The following is a 17,576-nucleotide window of genomic DNA, read 5'->3' as shown; positions in this document are numbered from 1 at the left end:
CCAAGGCTTCGAAAATTTCGGATGTTCTTATAAAAAACGCTATATTCTACATTTTTCCAGACATTGCATTGTAATTGGAGAAGCGGGAAATATCACGTGCACAGATTAGATAGTGGAGGTCTTGGTGTTAATTGGTTACAATATGATGACCAACAAATCATCACTGGTCAACAAAATTGGAAAAATAAAGGTATGATGGAAGTTTTGTTTCTAATGGCCTCAGACATTTTTTTCTTGATTGTTCAAAAATGGTGGCATAGTTTTATAAAGCGTCGGCACTGCTAACCAGCGTTTACCGGTTCAAGTATCGCGTTCCTCTGCTCTGGCTCCAATAAGTTGAATGGTTTTTAATCGCCTCTACGTATGGACAAAATGGACAAATAATAAAGGTACCCTGGAACCCATGTGGCGGTCGGTGCTGTGGTAAGGCTTATGTTTTGTTATATTTTTTATTTTATTGTTCAAAGTTCACTCATTTTTTTTATCCTTTGAAGATTGAACTAGAGAGAAAGTCAACTGCGTATATATATATTTATTTTTCTATTCACCAATCACCCGGACACCTCTAGTCTACAAAATAGAAAGCACCAGGCTTTAAGGCCTTACTCTCGAGTAAAAGTTTTACGCTCGTTACTTACAGCTTCAGTCAACTCTCTCTAATTCGAATCTTTCTCTAATTCGAATAATATTTTTTGGCTCCTCGAAGATCGAACTAGAGAGAGTCAACTGTATACCTTTATCTTTTTAGTTACCAGTCTTCCAGAGCCTCGCATGTCAGACGTGAAAGAAATCTTTGTTGAAAAGGATTAAATGTTTACAGTACAATGGAGATGTTTCGGTCAATAGCACATCTACTGTAATAACGGTAAGTTTTTTAATTTAGTCATTTTTTTATTGTTACTTTATGAAATAGCTACGAACTTCAATCCCAAACCTTCGAAAATTCTTATTATTCAAGCACCGTAATGTTAAGTATATGGCATGTCAACCTTGTTCCTTGTGTATTACAGGGAACTCCAGTTTTTCATGGTTACTTATAGCGCCAGATTACACCCTGGTACTGTCTGTTTTCGAATGCGAAAGATTACATAATTTTCTACACGGGGACGAGGCTGATGGCACGTTCGACGTTTGAAATAATGTCGTGTTCTCTGCAATTTCTTGACATCAGCTCTGAGTGAAAACACTTTTAGCACTATGGTTTATATATTACGTTTTATAACTCATGCCGAATTAACTTACTCACTTGTGCCAGAAACTGTGTGTCAGCATCACAAGCTGACAGGCAGTATAAATCGTGTCGAAGATTGTTGTCTGGAGACTACTCTTAGAACCCAAGGGTCTTAATCAGGCCTGGTGAACGGCGAATTTCGCCGGTCCAAAGCACGAACAAAAATTAGAATTCGCCGTTCGAAAAGTTCGGTTCGCCACCTTAAGTACATATTTACGCTAATCAATACACTGTGCTTTCTAAGAATTCGCCGGCTTAGAATCTAGAAATCGCCAACTGTTAAAGTTTTTATCAGAACGTAAACGTCTCTTCAGGAAGAAAACACAACAAGAACTACTCTACAAGAGAAAAAAGATAGTATCGAGCGTAAAAAATGCTCTAAAAAATAATAGCGCATATTACGCATACTATGGTCGCGACAGTGAACTCATTAATTATTTAACACTCCCACTTGACAATATGATAGTGACATGTCATCATTGTCACCAAGTCCAAATATCCCTTAAATGGGTTAACAGTATAAAGTTTCTACTTTTGTACTCCAAGTAATGTTCGCAACTGTTCAAATTTTACTTTCGACAAACTTTTCGTGAAAATGTCAGCAACCATGTCGTTAGTTGGACAATACTTCACTTGAACAACTTTCTCATCAACAGCTTGTCTGACATAGTGATACTTTATGTCAATATGCTTCGTTCTGGAATTAAGTTTCGGATTCTCGCTAAGTCCGATAGCACCTTGGTTATCCTCATATAACGTTGTTGGTTTTGTTTGTTTAAAACCAATATCACTTAACAATTGACGTAGCCATACGGCTTATACAAAAAACGTGTACTCGTTTACTAATGATAGATTCTTTTAATGAGTTATCCGCTCGAAAGGATTGAATCATATTGGTTTTAAATGAGGCCCCCAAGAAGTTTTTGTGATGACGTGATAGGGAATTTTTTCTAGCGTTATTATACGTGATTTGGAATTTTTTTCGTGATTGCGTGATTAGACTAGAGGTCAAAACGCGATCGTGATTTGAAAGATTTTTGAGCCGTGATGCGTGATTCGGGCTTTTGTGATTATCCAAATTGTTTTCTGATTTAGGTGATCGCGATTTAAGACAGAAAATTATCGTGATCAGACTTACCACTTGGGGGGGGGCTCTTAAATCTTATTACATGACTTCTCGTTAAGAAAACACGCATGATCGAACAATATGCTTTTTCAACATAACTATTTTATCTTGATTCTTTGACGAATTTGACTCAGTTTAACCATAGATCTATAAAGCCCGAAGAGCTAGATGTCGGGCTTTAAGCCATTACAGGCAAAAAAAAGTGATCAACATAAAAGGGGTTGCGGAACGAGCGTTCTGTTTTCGCAAAGCGAAGAAAGAGAATTCTGAGAACCGATTTTCCGTGCTTGTCGGGTTCAACTGCCAATTTTTTTAGGCTACCACAAGCAGAGCAGTTGAGACCGACTGGTGAGGCAGCACATCAAAGGACGACTACCATCCCTCTCCGATGGGATATTGGCCCGCCCCTTTAGAGCTACAGCGTGGGCGGCCGCCAATACGCCATCGGAATAACAGATAAAGAATTTTGGTACTTTTATTTCTAAATTGTGAGAAAGGTATTTCGATGTATTTAATTTGATTTAAATTGACAATTAAATGAGAAATCTTCCCTTTTCTGTTTACTACTCTAGGGTATAAGCGTCCCCGCTAATTAATTTTTCGAAAATTTTCCACCCAGGACATTCTTATTCCACCCCCCTGTCTATTAGGTACCCGATAATATGCATTTTATTGAAATAAGGTGTGATTTGGAAAAATTCCTAATAATGGAAATTAATTTTAATTTACCTTGCCTCTATTCGCCACAATAGGCATTCGAATATATCATTTGGTCTAATAAAATGCCTTTTTACTTGGATTCGATAATAAGTGAAGAACAACGAAGTTAAATTTTATTAATAGAAAAGTAAAAGATAATCTTTATACTGCACAATAAACTTTACAATTACATGATAAATTTACTGTGTAGTTAATAATCTCAAAAAATGATTTGTTCACAATAATTGAATTAAATTGTAGACAATAGCTTCCAATCGTTTATTTGAGATGTTGCGTATTAAATGATCCAAGTCATAGATTCAAGAAAAGGGAACAATTTGACCATTAAAACACCAATCTTTCTATCTCAAGCCATCCGTTGAAACAACAAAACCTGAAATGTTATTAATTCATTGTTATTGAATCAGATATAAATTTAAAGTAATATTGAAAGTTTTGATGTACAAACACATTTCAGAGAACTTTTACAAGGTCATGATTCTATTATGCCCCAGGGTTAATTATTGCACTTATCTTGGATAAGAGAATGTACAAAAATTATCTAAAAAAAGAAAAGACAAAGACTTAAATAATAGTGAGTGTGCTTAGCTATATAAAGGAACGTAGATAGACTTACTAGTACTGTATATGGAGATATCGAAACCATTGTAAAATTTATGTTCGATTTCTTGATAATTCGATACATGGGTACTCTTGGATAATCTTTCAGACAATATTCAACCAAACCAATCTGAAATAGGTAAAAGTTATTATAAGAAAGGGAAAATAAGCAATATGGTTACAAAAAGTTCACTAAAGTACAAAGGTTGCTCTTGGTAACTTTTTTACTCTTTAATAAGCTTGTTTACCTTGGTAAAGTGAAAAACCTGTCATTGTGAAAATGACGTATATTGGACTATATTGTTCTTTCGTCAGACGATAAAGTGAAATTTCTATGCTTACTGTTTGAAATTATTGCATGATCTTGCAGTTAGAAATGCTGATTTCTATTTCCTGAATGTACAGTATTTGATTGATGTGTTATTCGTTATTTGTTATTCTTGTTATTAATGCTGAAATGAAATGAAAGTAACAATACAATTGTATTCACTTAAATAATGTGACTAGAAAAGTTCCAGATTATATTCCAAATCATATAATATTCATACCAATGTTTATTAAAAAAGGGAGAAGGAAAAACAATGCTGAAATTTTTTTATGTTTGATTATGATAAAATTTGATATTTAGATAAATTAAAAAATGCATTAAATGCTTAAAATTCAACACTGGAAAAAATACATAAATATTCCTTTTTTTTGTTCATGATTTAAATCAAAATTAGTTTATAATTTGATAATAATGATAACAATTTGATATTTAAATAAATAAAAAATGCTTTAAATTCAACACTGGAGAAAGTAAATGGATTAATTTACATTGTATCTAGAAAGGTTTACACTCCTTGTGAATCGGAAGATGCGATGTATCCCCAAAATTTGGTAGGTGAACCCAACTCAACTAGTACCAGTGCCACTTTTTTTTTTAAATATGATTTTTCTAAATTATTGAATATCTTTTTCAAATCTTAATGTTTCCCCAGACGTGCATGATAATTTGGGGACATGTTTGTAGAATCAGCCCTTAAAATTTTGAAAATTCAATTCCCCATAGATATTTAAAGGGGTTTAGTTTAGCCTCCCTTCCCCGTTAGGGATGCTCTGAACAAGTTTCAAGAGTTAATTAATAACGGAAATTCATCATATAGAGCTAAACTATACACAACTATACGCAACTAAAAGTTATATACTATTAAAACTCCATTATATAAACAATATGTACACTATTCAACACGTTCAACGTTATCTAAACTCAAAGTTTTCCAGTATGGAGAGAAAACTGTATTATAAATTTTAGTAATAAATTCTTTTCAACAGTGAGATTCAAACTGTTGTATGTTTTTGAGACCCAATTATTGCTACGTGCCATGATGACATTTTCATGTTATCATAGCTATAGCTGAACACCTACAGAGTTCTCTCCATACAGGTTTACATTGAAAACTTTTTGTAAAGTCACCGACTCTCTTCTGACTACTACTGCCTTTTTGACCTCTATTGTTTCTTTCTTTGTTGTTGTTGTTCTCTTTACTTTTGTCGTTTTTGAGCCAAGAATCTAAGAAACCTGGCTCATCTTTACACCCATTGGCCGTCCAAAATTTAAATGAGGAAAAAGATCTAGGCCCCCCATTTGCCCTTCTCATTTTTTTGTATTGTTTGTAAGCATTAAATTTCTTTTTATTATTATTATCATTTTGATCTTTTTTCTTTTCATCGTTACTTTTATCATTAGTTTCCTGCTTTTTAGTTTTTTTGGATTGTTTGAGCTCGGTCTTTGAAGCAAATCTTTTCTCTCTTTGCTCCTCGGCTGCAAGTTCATCAGAAAACGAATCGTTGGATTCCACCTCCATTAACTCATCCTGCAAGCTCATATTGTGTGTTTTTTTTAAGATTTTACACTAAGAAAGAAAAGTCTCTATGTTACCATCAAGTATGATAGCAGCTGATCTATCCAAAAGGAGATAAAATTATAATGACCGTTTAAATTTAGCTACCACTGTTGTTTGAGTAAAAATTTCAAAGATCTTATCACCTTTTGGATAGCCTTGGCTTTTTAGTTGACATTTTCAAATTACACTTTTACTGCTTTGAAAATGTGGAACAGGGTACACCACGTGAAGGTAAGCCATAGGATTTTGTACCCCATCCTAAAAATACTAATTACAAAAATAAAACAATTTCTTTAGGGTACAAGGCTGTTCAGCTGCTTTTGACTTTAGACAAAAGTTGATGTACCCCCTGAAACAAACAACTATCAGCATGTTCCAGGGTGGCATGGATAAGACCACACCACTATGAAAACAACTATCAACATTCATAGGTAAAAACTCTGTATGTGACAGACAACTATCAACATGTCACCAGAGGGTGGAAACAACTTTCAACATCCACTATTGATGGAAACAACTATCAACATCCATCAATCATCAACTTAAAGTCATTTGCAGCTTGACAGACAGAACAGCCTTGATTTAAACTAATGATAGTGAGACAAATTCAATTACATGTTTTAACAGTTCCTTTTCAAAAGAAGAAAAATTGAGCTTAGATGTTTATTATTCAAAAAACATTTCAAGCTTAGATGATTCATAGCCTTCAAAATACTGCCGAATTAACGTTTGTTTGAGTTGATTTAGAGCCTTCATTTTCCCATGTTTAATTGTTTTAATAGTTCCTTGATTGAAATACTCAGAATTCTATCTTTGAGCTTCTGTTCCATTCATAACAGTAACATTTGAAAATGTCATGCATTGTTAAAAGGTCTTACATCTCTGTTTTAATGTAGAATAAATTAAGTTATAATTGTTGTCTTAACTTTTTAAGGTTTTATCAGTCTTATTTATAAAACATGTAATTGAAAACGCCTTTCTATGCTAAGCAGAAAATTTAACAATTGCATATAAAAAAAGCATTACGATGCCCTGAAACGATGTTGAGGCAATGTGATTCAAGGGTCTTCAAAACATGTTAGACCATCATTGACAAAGCGATCAAATTCACATAATAGTTCTCTGTAGGTATTCAAATCGCTGTAATGGCCATATGTTTGAAGAGTCTCGCCACTCAAAATTTTCAATCTTTCTTCTTCTTCCCTTCTTCGTGGCATCCATGGATGGTTATTGATATAATTTAGCCTATCATATGGCACTTTTTCAACCAAAGCAACATTTTCTAGCTTAGATGCCCTACTGAGGGCTGTATAAGTTATGCCAAGGTTAAGTTTCTCCATAAAAATCTCTTTATTTAACTTTATCCGAATATGAGTACATGGCTCATTAGGACCTATTGTCATACCTTGGCTTTTTGATATAGGTATACAATAACCAGGCATCAAGGGAAACCCCCTTCTAGAGCAACAGTTAGTATCACAACGTGCTTCATTGACAGGTATAGGAACCCATGTTGGGTGTTCTGGAAGCCAGCTTGGGCCTTTGTATCTTGGAAAATCTACAAAACAACTGCTTCTGGGAAATGATGGAGGTGCTTCTCCCTCAGCATATAATATTGCAATCACTTTCCCAATTGCTCCTCCATTATTCAATCCAAGAGGTGTTAAGCTGAGCTGATTTTTAGTCAAAAGCACACGACTTCCAACAGCAATGTGAGAGGTTGCAGGAATTTGACCCATCTGATTAACAGATTGAGTGTGATGACGTCCTTTTCCTTTGCTTGGTATAGTAGCAACAGGGATCCCCAAATCAGCTAGTTTGTTGTGGTTCTCAACATTTACCTCTTGCCACGTTTCCATAACGGTCAAACATGTGTCTGATCTAAATCCCTCTTTGGCACTTTCAGGAAGCTCACCTTCATATCTTGAATTTTATTGTCTTCCAGTCATTCAAATTGAGTTTGCCCTCTCTGATTCTCAGCAACATTTCCAAAAAAGACAACTGATCTGGGCCTTGTCGCATAGTTTCATTTAACAGAATACAATGTGAAAATGTACGATAGATTCCATAACCGGCAAGCTTATCTGGGGCGTCTGAGGATAATGGCTCAACATGCAAATCATGAGAATCAACTGGACCTAGCTGCCCTAAATCTATCCAAAAAAATTGACAGTTGGTATTGCACCAAAGTTGTTGAAAAAAAATCACATGTTGCCTCCTTAAAACGTTGGCTACACCATGCTAACATACGATGACTATACATACCTCTTTCATCTAAATTCAAGGTCATCAATTTCATAGAATTACCTTCCAGAGTGCTACCAGTTAGTTCACGTAAGGCAGTGAGAGATATGCTATTCAATGGCTTATCAGTTAACTGCAATGTTTTGGATTCTTTTCTCTTCACTCTTGGGATGTTTGTTGTTGAGTGAACAGTTCGTCCTAAGGGTAGGAGAATAGATGCTGCTCCAGTAGGTGCTAAATTCATTACAGCATTGTTTCGATTGCAAATTCTTCGCGACAAATAGGTCAAGGCAACAATTGTAAATGTTTTACCACTTCCAGCCGTCCCCTGCACTAAGAGACGCACTTTATTTTGGTGTTCATTATTCACAACAGACATAATATTAAGAATGTTAATAGCTATTATTACTCTTTGAAGAGCATTAGCCTTCAATAAATCAATATTTGGTGGCAAATCACAATTCTGATTTCGAGCCTGTTGCTGTGCAGCTGCCACCTTTGAGATGTTTTCTAGCCAATCTGAAGCATTATCAGGCCAAGCACCTCCAAAAGATTCAATTGCATACTGATGCCAATCAAAAACCTTCTCCACCATCAGGCAGATCTCTAAAAGCATTCAAATCTTCAAAATCTTGGGGTCTATTTTCAGCCAAGTATCTTAAAAATTCATGTTCGTTTCTGATTTCATTCTCAAACTCATCTTCAGATCCAGATTCGTGGTCAATAGAGCTATCATCAACATCAAGGTTTTTCCTCTTTTTGCTCTTTGACGATCCCTTTCTAGTTTTTTGTCATGCTCTAATTTTGCTTTTTTGACAAGTTCTTTCACAATCATAGGACATAGGTCACTTTCTAAACTCCATGAATGATTCTAAATAAGAGTCTTTTCCGTTCTTAAGGTCATTTACATTTTCCCATGTTCCCAACGAGTGAATCATTAATTGACCCTTACAATAGTCCTCTTCTAGTGGCCATATGGGAAGAGTTGGAATTCCAGTAAAAACAGGAACATGGTTTTTAGCACACTTAGGGGTGCAAACACAAATTTGAGCCCAATTATACAAAGTCATATTGGGATAACGTATTCGACGTTTTTCACTCAAAAACTTTTCTAGAGGTGTTTCTTTTGTTGCATCCCCATCGGAAAACTTTGAATTTATTGCACGAAAACCACTAAGACCAATTCTCCTGAACTGTCGAGTGCAATGAAACAAACGACCCCCACAATTCAGAAAATCAACAGCAGCTGCTGGCATATCAATCAATCCTATAATTTTCAAAATTAGTTGTTGGGCAATACTTCTTACAGATGCAACATCACTATTAACATCTAATAAATGTTTATATAGACGAATGAAATCGTCTGTAGATTTGGCACCCTTGCAGGCATACTGAGTGATGTATCTTAACAGAGCCATTAAGTCTTGATCAATGATGGCTTGCGTGTCTGAGTTGGCTAACCATGTTAACAGGCGTGTTTTGACATGAGATATCAGAAAAGAATGATCTCTGTTGCCTTCAAAACGTGGATGTTCTCCTGGTGTTATTAGTGAATGGAAAGGATGAGTTTCTTTCCTTCTGAAGTTCTATTTTCGATATCAAAACTTACCAAAATGGAAACGACAATATTTTGTTTTAGCACCATCAGACTTCACATTTAAGCAAGTATTATTACACTTATGCAAGCCCACCTTATTTGTCAAGCATATGAAAATCTCTCATGGATTCTTGGCTTGAGTGGTCAGAGAGTTTTCTGACAATGGATTATAATCTGGAGGTTCATAATCTCCATCAGGTTTGGGCCATTCAGATTTGTTGGGATCCAGACCCTTTTGCCATTCTCGTCAATTTCTTCATGGCCACCTGCAGGGTGCATAGATACAAAATTAGGAGAGTGAAAATCTTCTGTATTTTGTAAATCAGTCGGAAGTAAACTATGAAGTTCAAATGCTGCATCAGATGTATTTACATTACCTTTTCCATCATCGGTAATCAGAGCCATTGCATTTTCTATTTTTCTTTGCGTGTGATTCACTAAAAACAATAGCGTGACTATGAATCTCACCACGACCTTTTGCAAACTCATACCTAATCCACATGTCAGATGTTTGAAAAGTTCTTTCCCGACAGTTTTGTAATAATTAAGGGTCCTTCTCTCAAAGTACTTGGTGACAATATGGAGATTTGACAAAACTAATTTACGATGGTATGAAAAATCATTATTAATGCACTCAAGGACGGTCTCGCGGGTACCCCTTTAACAACAGATTCATACTTGGCAAGCAATTGCTTAAGGGGATCCCAGTGGTATTCAGCCATAGAGTTTGTGTCAAAGTAGGCTGGAAGGTCCCCATATCCAATCTTTCTAAACAAAGCAAGGTTGTCAAGTTCAATTTTCCTGTCTCGCAAATATGGATCACTATTAGCAAACTTAGCACCAACACTTATCAATTTTCTTGGTACAGAAGTATCATTATTCTCTAAATTTTCACGTAATTCTTCAACAGAAAGATGTGCGTCATGAAGTTGTTGTGCAACAATAAATGAACCTTGGTTTAAAGCCCTTTCCCTTAGGCCAAGATTTAAAAGAAAAAATCGAAGTGTTGGATGGGAGCTCACACGGTTGTCACCGCAGTGGTAGATATGATCCACCACTCTTGATAATCAGGGGTTGTTAGTTGAGGAATGGTGATGTCTGCTGAACCATTGATAAATATTGTTGGAAAAGCCATTGCAAAAAAACCACATGTTTTCCTTTCGGGCACAAGTTCACGTTTTTCACTTGTTATTTCGGCCACCCCAACTCTTTGAAGGCGTACAAGATCTTGTACAGTCTCTTCATCATCTACAATTTTCTGTAAAAGTTTCTCAAGATTCTTATCAACATCATTAGGTTCAAGTGGTGAGACAACACCTGAATGTGTATTTTCCAAATCTGAGGATCCTGGTTGACCTTCAGATAAATTCTTATTCAAGTTGGGAACCTTTGTTTTGTATTCAAGATTTGGAACACCTGGACAAATTTGTCGGCCATCATTAGGCAAATTCTCTAATCTTACATGGTCAATTATAACATCAAAATAAAAAGGGTTGGGAAGCCATAGAAAAAACCTGCCTTTTAGAGGTGTGTTAATATGATCTGGTCCATCATAAACTTTAGAACTAGGAAAGGCAGTACCCATTCCACCATGTGGAAAACCAAAGACGAGCCCTTTCAAAGCCTGTTCAACATTATCTCGTTTGACAATAAAGTCTTTCAAAACTTCCCCATTCTCGCCTTTCTTTCGAACCAATATAATTCCTACTTCTTGGGGGAGGCTTGGCAAAGTCTTTGCAATTTTCATGTCATGTGGAACTGCAATAGAATGGCCGCGTCCTTTCAGCATGCCGTATTTAAGGATGGTAATATTAGTTATTATGTTGATTTTTGAAATCATGGCTGTTTCCAGAATACTCAGATTTTTCAGGTATGGGGGAATTTCTTCAAAATGCATATTATTATGTAATGTCCCATCTCCATGACTACTACTATCATCATTCCCGTACATGGAAAAAATACCAGAAAATTTGGGGGCGGCAGGTGGATTTTTTTCTTTTACGATTATTTTTTTCTTCTTGGCGACATCTAATGCACTTACCATCCTCCCCTACCGACCATGAAGCTGGGGAAAACAAATCATTGTTGTTCAATTCAGGCTCAACATGAACAGTTTCATGAAAAACAGGTCTAACTTCATTACAAATTTTACATCGATCGATGTTGTGTTTTAACTCCCCTTCCTCAAAAATGCTCGCTGCTTCAACTACCCTAGGATTAGAATGTAAACAACTGTTATTACTGAGAGGTCTTTCTTCAGCATTATGAACAGATTCTGCTGCTTCAACAACCCTAGGATTTGAATGTAAACAACTGTTGTTACTATCAGACCTTTCTTCAGCATTATGAATAGATTTTTCTCTCATAACACGATTCATTCTATTTCTACGATTTCTTTTTTGTTCGCGAACAGTTTCATTATTAGAAGGTGCAATGTATGCGATACCATCACGAGCACATAATAATTTAAGTTCTTCTTCTACATTGCTCTTTTTTTCTTTGCACTTGTTATCTTACTTCTAAGAGATCTTCTTCTTTTCCGCTTGTCTGAAACAGACTCTTCAGCAGAAGGCTCAATATATTTCAAACCATAAAGGGTACACTTTGCCTGTATTTCTATTTCAGGGTCAACAGACACCTTTTGTAAAGGAGGTTTTCGTATTTTATTTTTTTTGCTGGGAGGAGCTGCTTGATCTTTCTCACCTTGAGACTCTCGTTTTCTTATTATCTCTACATTTTCAATCGAGAAGTCAACAGTTTCTTGCTGGTTAAAATTGGCTAAAATCCCCCCATCACCAGGTAACAATGATTGGAAATGATTATTGTTAATTCCGGCCAAAAGAAAGTAAGAGCTGACCGGCATTTCTACATGAAATTCTAAGTGAGGAGAATCCCGGAAACAACTTGTAACTTTTAGGGGATTATTTACGCTGCAGCTTTCAGAATTGATGCATATATTTCTACCAAGCAAGATAGCTGCAGCATTGATAAAGACCTCTGTGGTGTACACAGTATCACACAACTGCTGGGTTAAAAACTGCTCCCAAGAAAATCCTTCAGCCCTGCGAATATCAATTGCCCCCTGTTCAAAGAAAGTTCTATATCCAACAATGTATGGAGACTCCTCTACAGTTAGACGACTTTGATCGCGCACAAAATTGACGACTGCCTGGCGTAAGATAAGATGGTTTGGATACTGTAACCTTAAGGCTGAAACATCACCAAAATCTGTACGATCGTTAAGTTGTTCTACAATGGCGTGATAAAAGCAATTACCATCTCCGGGGGTTTCACTCACACAAAAAACATTTAAGCCATGGCTACGGGCAGTTCTTAAAATCTGGGGAACACAACTATACCTGGGCCAGACTGTTCTTGGAAGTTTTCTAAAATTCCCAACAAGAGTTCTTCTGGTACTCCCAATTAAGTTTCTAATATTATCAACATTAAGGCTGGGGATAAACATTTCAAAATTATATGTATATATCTTTGAGACGAAAATAATAATACTTATCTAAATCTTGTAATGTTCAAATGATTACACTTCTGCATACACTTTTTTACACTTCTGCATACACTTTTCTTCTTGAAATACTTTTCAACATTCAAAATTGTGATTTGTTTGTGAAATTACAAACTGGAGGGTTGGATCTAACATAATCTCGCTAATTTGGACCGGCGGGAAAAAATGAAACAATTTACATCACAAAAAGTCGCACTTGATTGGATAGTCAAACTCGATATAACTTTTATTTTATAAGATAATGAAAAGTCTACTTTGCTCGGGTTTTTTTCGTGAACCAAATCGGTAGCATTTCTTGAACATATACAAATTTACGTCCCGCGTACGCAGATCTTGCCAAAGGATGCGGAACGCGCGTTTGAGCGCGCTGCGCGCGCTCAAACGCACGTTCCGCAAATATCGGAAAAAAATATTGTTGCTTTTGTTTTCGAGCTTCAAGCTTCTGATTGGTCTATCGCTGAAATTCTATATAGTAATGTCACGTAAATTAGGTAGGATTTCCTACCTAACCACAGTACACTTTTTAGCAAAAGCTTTACATCTAGCCCTTCGGCCTTTATAAATCTATGAGTATTAAAATATCCCCTTCTCACAGACAGACGATTTTTTCAGCCAGTGCGGATAAAAATAATGCACTGAAACTCGATGGGGATTGATGTTCCCATATTTTTTATGGCCGGGGATTTAAATTCTTTTGTTTTCAAGTCCGAAAATTGACTGATGATGGGAAAAATAACACAATATTTTGAAGTGAGGATTGGTTTATTTGATTATTTTCAATGGGAACATAAATTATAATATGTAAGTATAATAATTCTTCAAAAATGGTTGAAATTTAGCAAAATCAAAAACATGAACGAAAAAACCGACAAAAAGCAAGAAAAACAACCATTTGAAGAAGCTAAACAAAACCAAACATGCACTCCCACCTCCTGCTCAGATGATGATGACCAAAACCTTCTAAAATGCCGAAAATGCCACCGCATGGTACACTACGAGTGCACACAATTACCGCTTTATCAGCTGCAAATTTTTGCCAACACTTATAACGAACAATATCTATGTCAGAATTGCGTGCGGATAACACGATCTCTAATGAGTAAAATAGGTGAGAACTCGTATCATATGATGCAGAGGGAGATTGAGAAGAAGGACGACGTCATTAAAAAGCTCAAAAACCAGCTAGCCAAGAACCGCAGCCTTAAGAACGATATCGAAAACATCTTAACCAATAAGATGGCTGACTTTGAAATAAAAACCAAGCAGATTATAAAAGAAGAAATAAAGCAAACGACGATTACATAGAAAAAACATCAGAAAAAACATACGCTGAAATAACTAAGAAACACAAGGATAATTTCAAATCAGCAGTGAGAGAACACCAACAAGAAAACAAGAATGAAGAAAGAGACATCGAATCAAGAAAACGAAATATTATTATACATGGAATGGTGGAATTAGAGGTAGACAACAAAGAAGAACAACAGGAACAAGACAAAATAGATATTGAAGGTATACTAGGTAACATTGGCGTCCAAGATATCAAACCGTCCCACCATCATCGCATTGGACAAAGCCGAAAAGGGCTACATTGGCGTCCAATCAAGTTGATCTTAAAAAGTATAGAGGAAAAAGAACGGATAATGCAAAATCTGCATAAGCTGAAACGATTCAATGAAATTGGTGGCTTTAGCATCACAGACGACTTCACCATCAACGAAAGAAAAATTATTAAAGATATGTGCCAAAAGGCGAATAAAATGAATTTAAAAAATGATGATTTCGTTTGGCATGTAAGAGGAAGCCCTAGAACAAACCTTCGCCTAGTTCGAAAACCTAGGACAAAGACCAAAACAACGTCTTCTCTTCTGTCCATATCTTCTGACGACTGGACGACAGATGAAGAATTAGACAATTTATAAATCTAAAATTATTTCGTAGAGGTCGATAGACCTGTGAAATATAATTCTATGAATAATAAAATAAGGAACATTTTCCACCCAGGACGATATTTTGGCCACTTTTTTTCAGTGGAAAGGGGTCCCAGTGGGGCTGTGAGAAGGGAGTGTATTTAAGGGCTAAATGGTAAAGTCAATTTAGTTTTAATCAAAAACTAACTTAAAGTCCAAGTTTGAAATAGCTAGTATCTGAAACGATATAGCCGGTTGCTAGGTGGCTCTTAGCAACGGTCTAAAAGGGATGATAGTTAAGTGGAAATTGAAAGAAATATTACAAATATAGAATAAACGGAGGACGGATATGACGCCGTGATTCAAGCAAGTTACAAACAAACTAATTATGTTCATCAAAAATATTGTAATGTCTGTAAACTGCCTCCTGTATGTCTCCCATTAAAGTAATTTTCTTTGTTCCGGCCTATATTTCATCTTCGAACGCGAGAAATCAGAAATATTATCATGTAAGGATGTTTCATTAATTATCTCCATGGACATATATTATCTCCTTACGAAATGTGATTATCTCATCTTGGTATAAAAACGTTGTTTCTTCGGGAATCAAAATCATCATCAAACTCAAACAACAACACTAACAAGCAAACACTGAAGAACAACCAAAAAAACCGAAAATGAAGACCATCATTGCTCTTGCTCTTATCGCTGGTAAGTTTATTTCACATTGATTTTACTGGATATGTCTTTTAAAATGTGTTTATTTTTTATTTTATGTTCTTTTAGATTATCATTTTTTCTCGAAATAGGTATTTGATGTTCATTAGGTATTGACGCAAGCTAGTAAAGTTCAGTGGCATTGACTTTCTTATATTCAGTTGACGCTCTCTAATTCGATATTTTCAATAGAAATTAAATTGTTTCATCGAATAAGGGAGAGTAGCGAATTCATGATATGGCATCACTACATTTTTCTGACATTACACTATAGGCCGCCAACAGCTCATTGGTTGCAAGTGACATATTGACGGGTTTTTTATGAGAGCTTCTTGTTGACGGTGGCTTTCAATATTATCGAATAAACGGAGCGCATACCAAGGCACCGGGTAATAACCATTAGTTTTATTTTATTTTTTCAGCTGCTTCAGCCATCACCAACCCACCCATCACTGGAACAACACCACCAGCTATTGAATGTCCTAATTCATTATGTAACGGAAAATATGATGGCAATTTTGCTCTTGATTACTACACAAACTACTTCGTCCAATGTGTCGGTGGATTAGCTTACTGTCAAGCTTGCTTCCCTCTCTCTTTGGAATTCAGTCAAACTTGCAACCAATGTTTGTACAGCAAACACGACGACTGTGTCACCACACAAAAATGGCACCCAGCCACCACCTTTGAATGTCCAGACAAATGCCCCCATTATGGACCAGAATTCAGTGGAAACATTGAAGACCCAGCTCAACCAAGACAATACGTTGCTTGTTGGAAGGGAGTCACTGTTGGATGTGTTGCTTGTCCAGGAAACTTGAAATTCAACCAACAAGAAAACGCTTGCTTGTACGAAGGCAAATACCTCACCGAACCATCCCACTAAATAATTTTATTTCAAACTTTATAAATTGTTAAACAAATTTTCTACTTAAAATGAAAGAGATTAAGTTATTTACAGTACTAAATTTTGGAAAAAAAACAATTCATTCAACACCCTTTCTATACTACTGTTTGCAAAAGCGTGAGGATAAATGCTGTGCCATTCAACTTTTTTCCTTAATATAGTTCAACGTCAAAGATGGAGTATTTTCGATTATTTTCATCTAGCTGGTGCTTGGTTTATTGATTTGAAACGTTCCCATTGGATAAAATATTCTGATTGATAAAACTTGCCTTAGTGATTCTTTTAAGTTGTAGCATGTATACCAGTCAGCTAGCACACACACAACGTCGTTTCGACGTTTATCTAATGTTCACAACGTTCATATAACATTAGATGAACGTTGAAACAACGTTATGTGCCAGTTGGGGTACCAGTCATCATTGACTTGTATCATCCAATCCATCAAAAGTCAATTCTCACATTACTGCCAAACAACGTCCAAATAACGTTCTCTTAACATAAATAATATCCAGATGGCGCTTGAACCGCTTGTTCAACGCTGTGTACCGGCTGGGAGATGTGGATCAGGAAGAGCTCAAAATAATCAAGGGTCCAATATTAAACTTATTTTGGCTGTCAAACTCCCTTGAAAAGTCTTTGTAGTCTTAGAATAAACATTAAACGATTGTTATTGATGTTTCTTTCTCCAACTCCAAGTAGTTTTATTGTTATTTGGATTTGTAACATTTTCTCTCAAAATGGTGACCTCTCCAAACGCTCCTAGTCAAAAACTGGAACTGGAACTAAAACTAAACACTGGACTATCAGCGTCATAAAAAATGATCAAAAAGCAAAGTTCTGCCAAAAGTAAACTCTAGTCTAACTTGTCCCTTCCCAGCTGGCACACAACGTTGTTTCAATTAACGTTATATGGACGTTGTGAACGTTAAATAAACGTTGAAACTACGTTGTGTGCCAGGTGGGTTGAAAGGGTTTTTAAAACGTCTTTGTTGCCATCAGATTAAGCATGCAATCCCATCTACACTGATGACATAATCTATTTACACATTAAGAGGTATTTGAACTCGTAACGCGAGATTGTGTTATTATCGCTTGCTCCTATTTACTGCCACCCA

At 35.9% G+C, this 17,576-nt stretch overlaps 2 protein-coding genes and 1 long non-coding RNA gene across 3 annotated transcripts; 1 reads left to right on the top strand and 2 right to left on the bottom strand.

The window, feature by feature from the left end:
• Window positions 1–3,267: 3,267 nt before the first annotated feature.
• Window positions 3,268–4,125, bottom strand: LOC136812386 (uncharacterized). Its single transcript, XR_010847344.1, has 3 exons — window positions 4,020–4,125; window positions 3,694–3,807; window positions 3,268–3,450 (listed from the first exon to the last, which is right to left on the bottom strand). It is a non-coding gene; the product is annotated as an uncharacterized lncRNA (long non-coding RNA).
• Window positions 4,126–6,621: 2,496 nt separating this feature from the next.
• LOC136812354 (uncharacterized) lies at window positions 6,622–7,422 on the bottom strand. The gene has a single exon (XM_067068850.1). The coding sequence runs from the start codon at window positions 7,420–7,422 to the stop codon at window positions 6,622–6,624; it is 801 nt and encodes a 266-aa protein (XP_066924951.1).
• An 8,021-nt stretch (window positions 7,423–15,443) lies between these two features.
• Window positions 15,444–16,440, top strand: LOC136812353 (uncharacterized). Its single transcript, XM_067068849.1, has 2 exons — window positions 15,444–15,548; window positions 15,977–16,440. Exons 1-2 carry the CDS (start codon window positions 15,515–15,517, stop codon window positions 16,438–16,440), a joined length of 498 nt encoding a protein of 165 aa, XP_066924950.1. The 5' UTR covers window positions 15,444–15,514.
• The last annotated feature ends 1,136 nt before the right edge of the window (window positions 16,441–17,576 follow it).

Source organism: Clytia hemisphaerica, unplaced genomic scaffold (genome assembly GCF_902728285.1).
Source record: "Clytia hemisphaerica strain Z4C2 unplaced genomic scaffold, Clytia hemisphaerica genome assembly, whole genome shotgun sequence".
Lineage (NCBI taxonomy): Eukaryota > Metazoa > Cnidaria > Hydrozoa > Leptothecata > Clytiidae > Clytia > Clytia hemisphaerica.
Note: the sequence above shows the minus strand (reverse complement) of the source record. Positions and strands in the feature narration are given on the sequence as shown.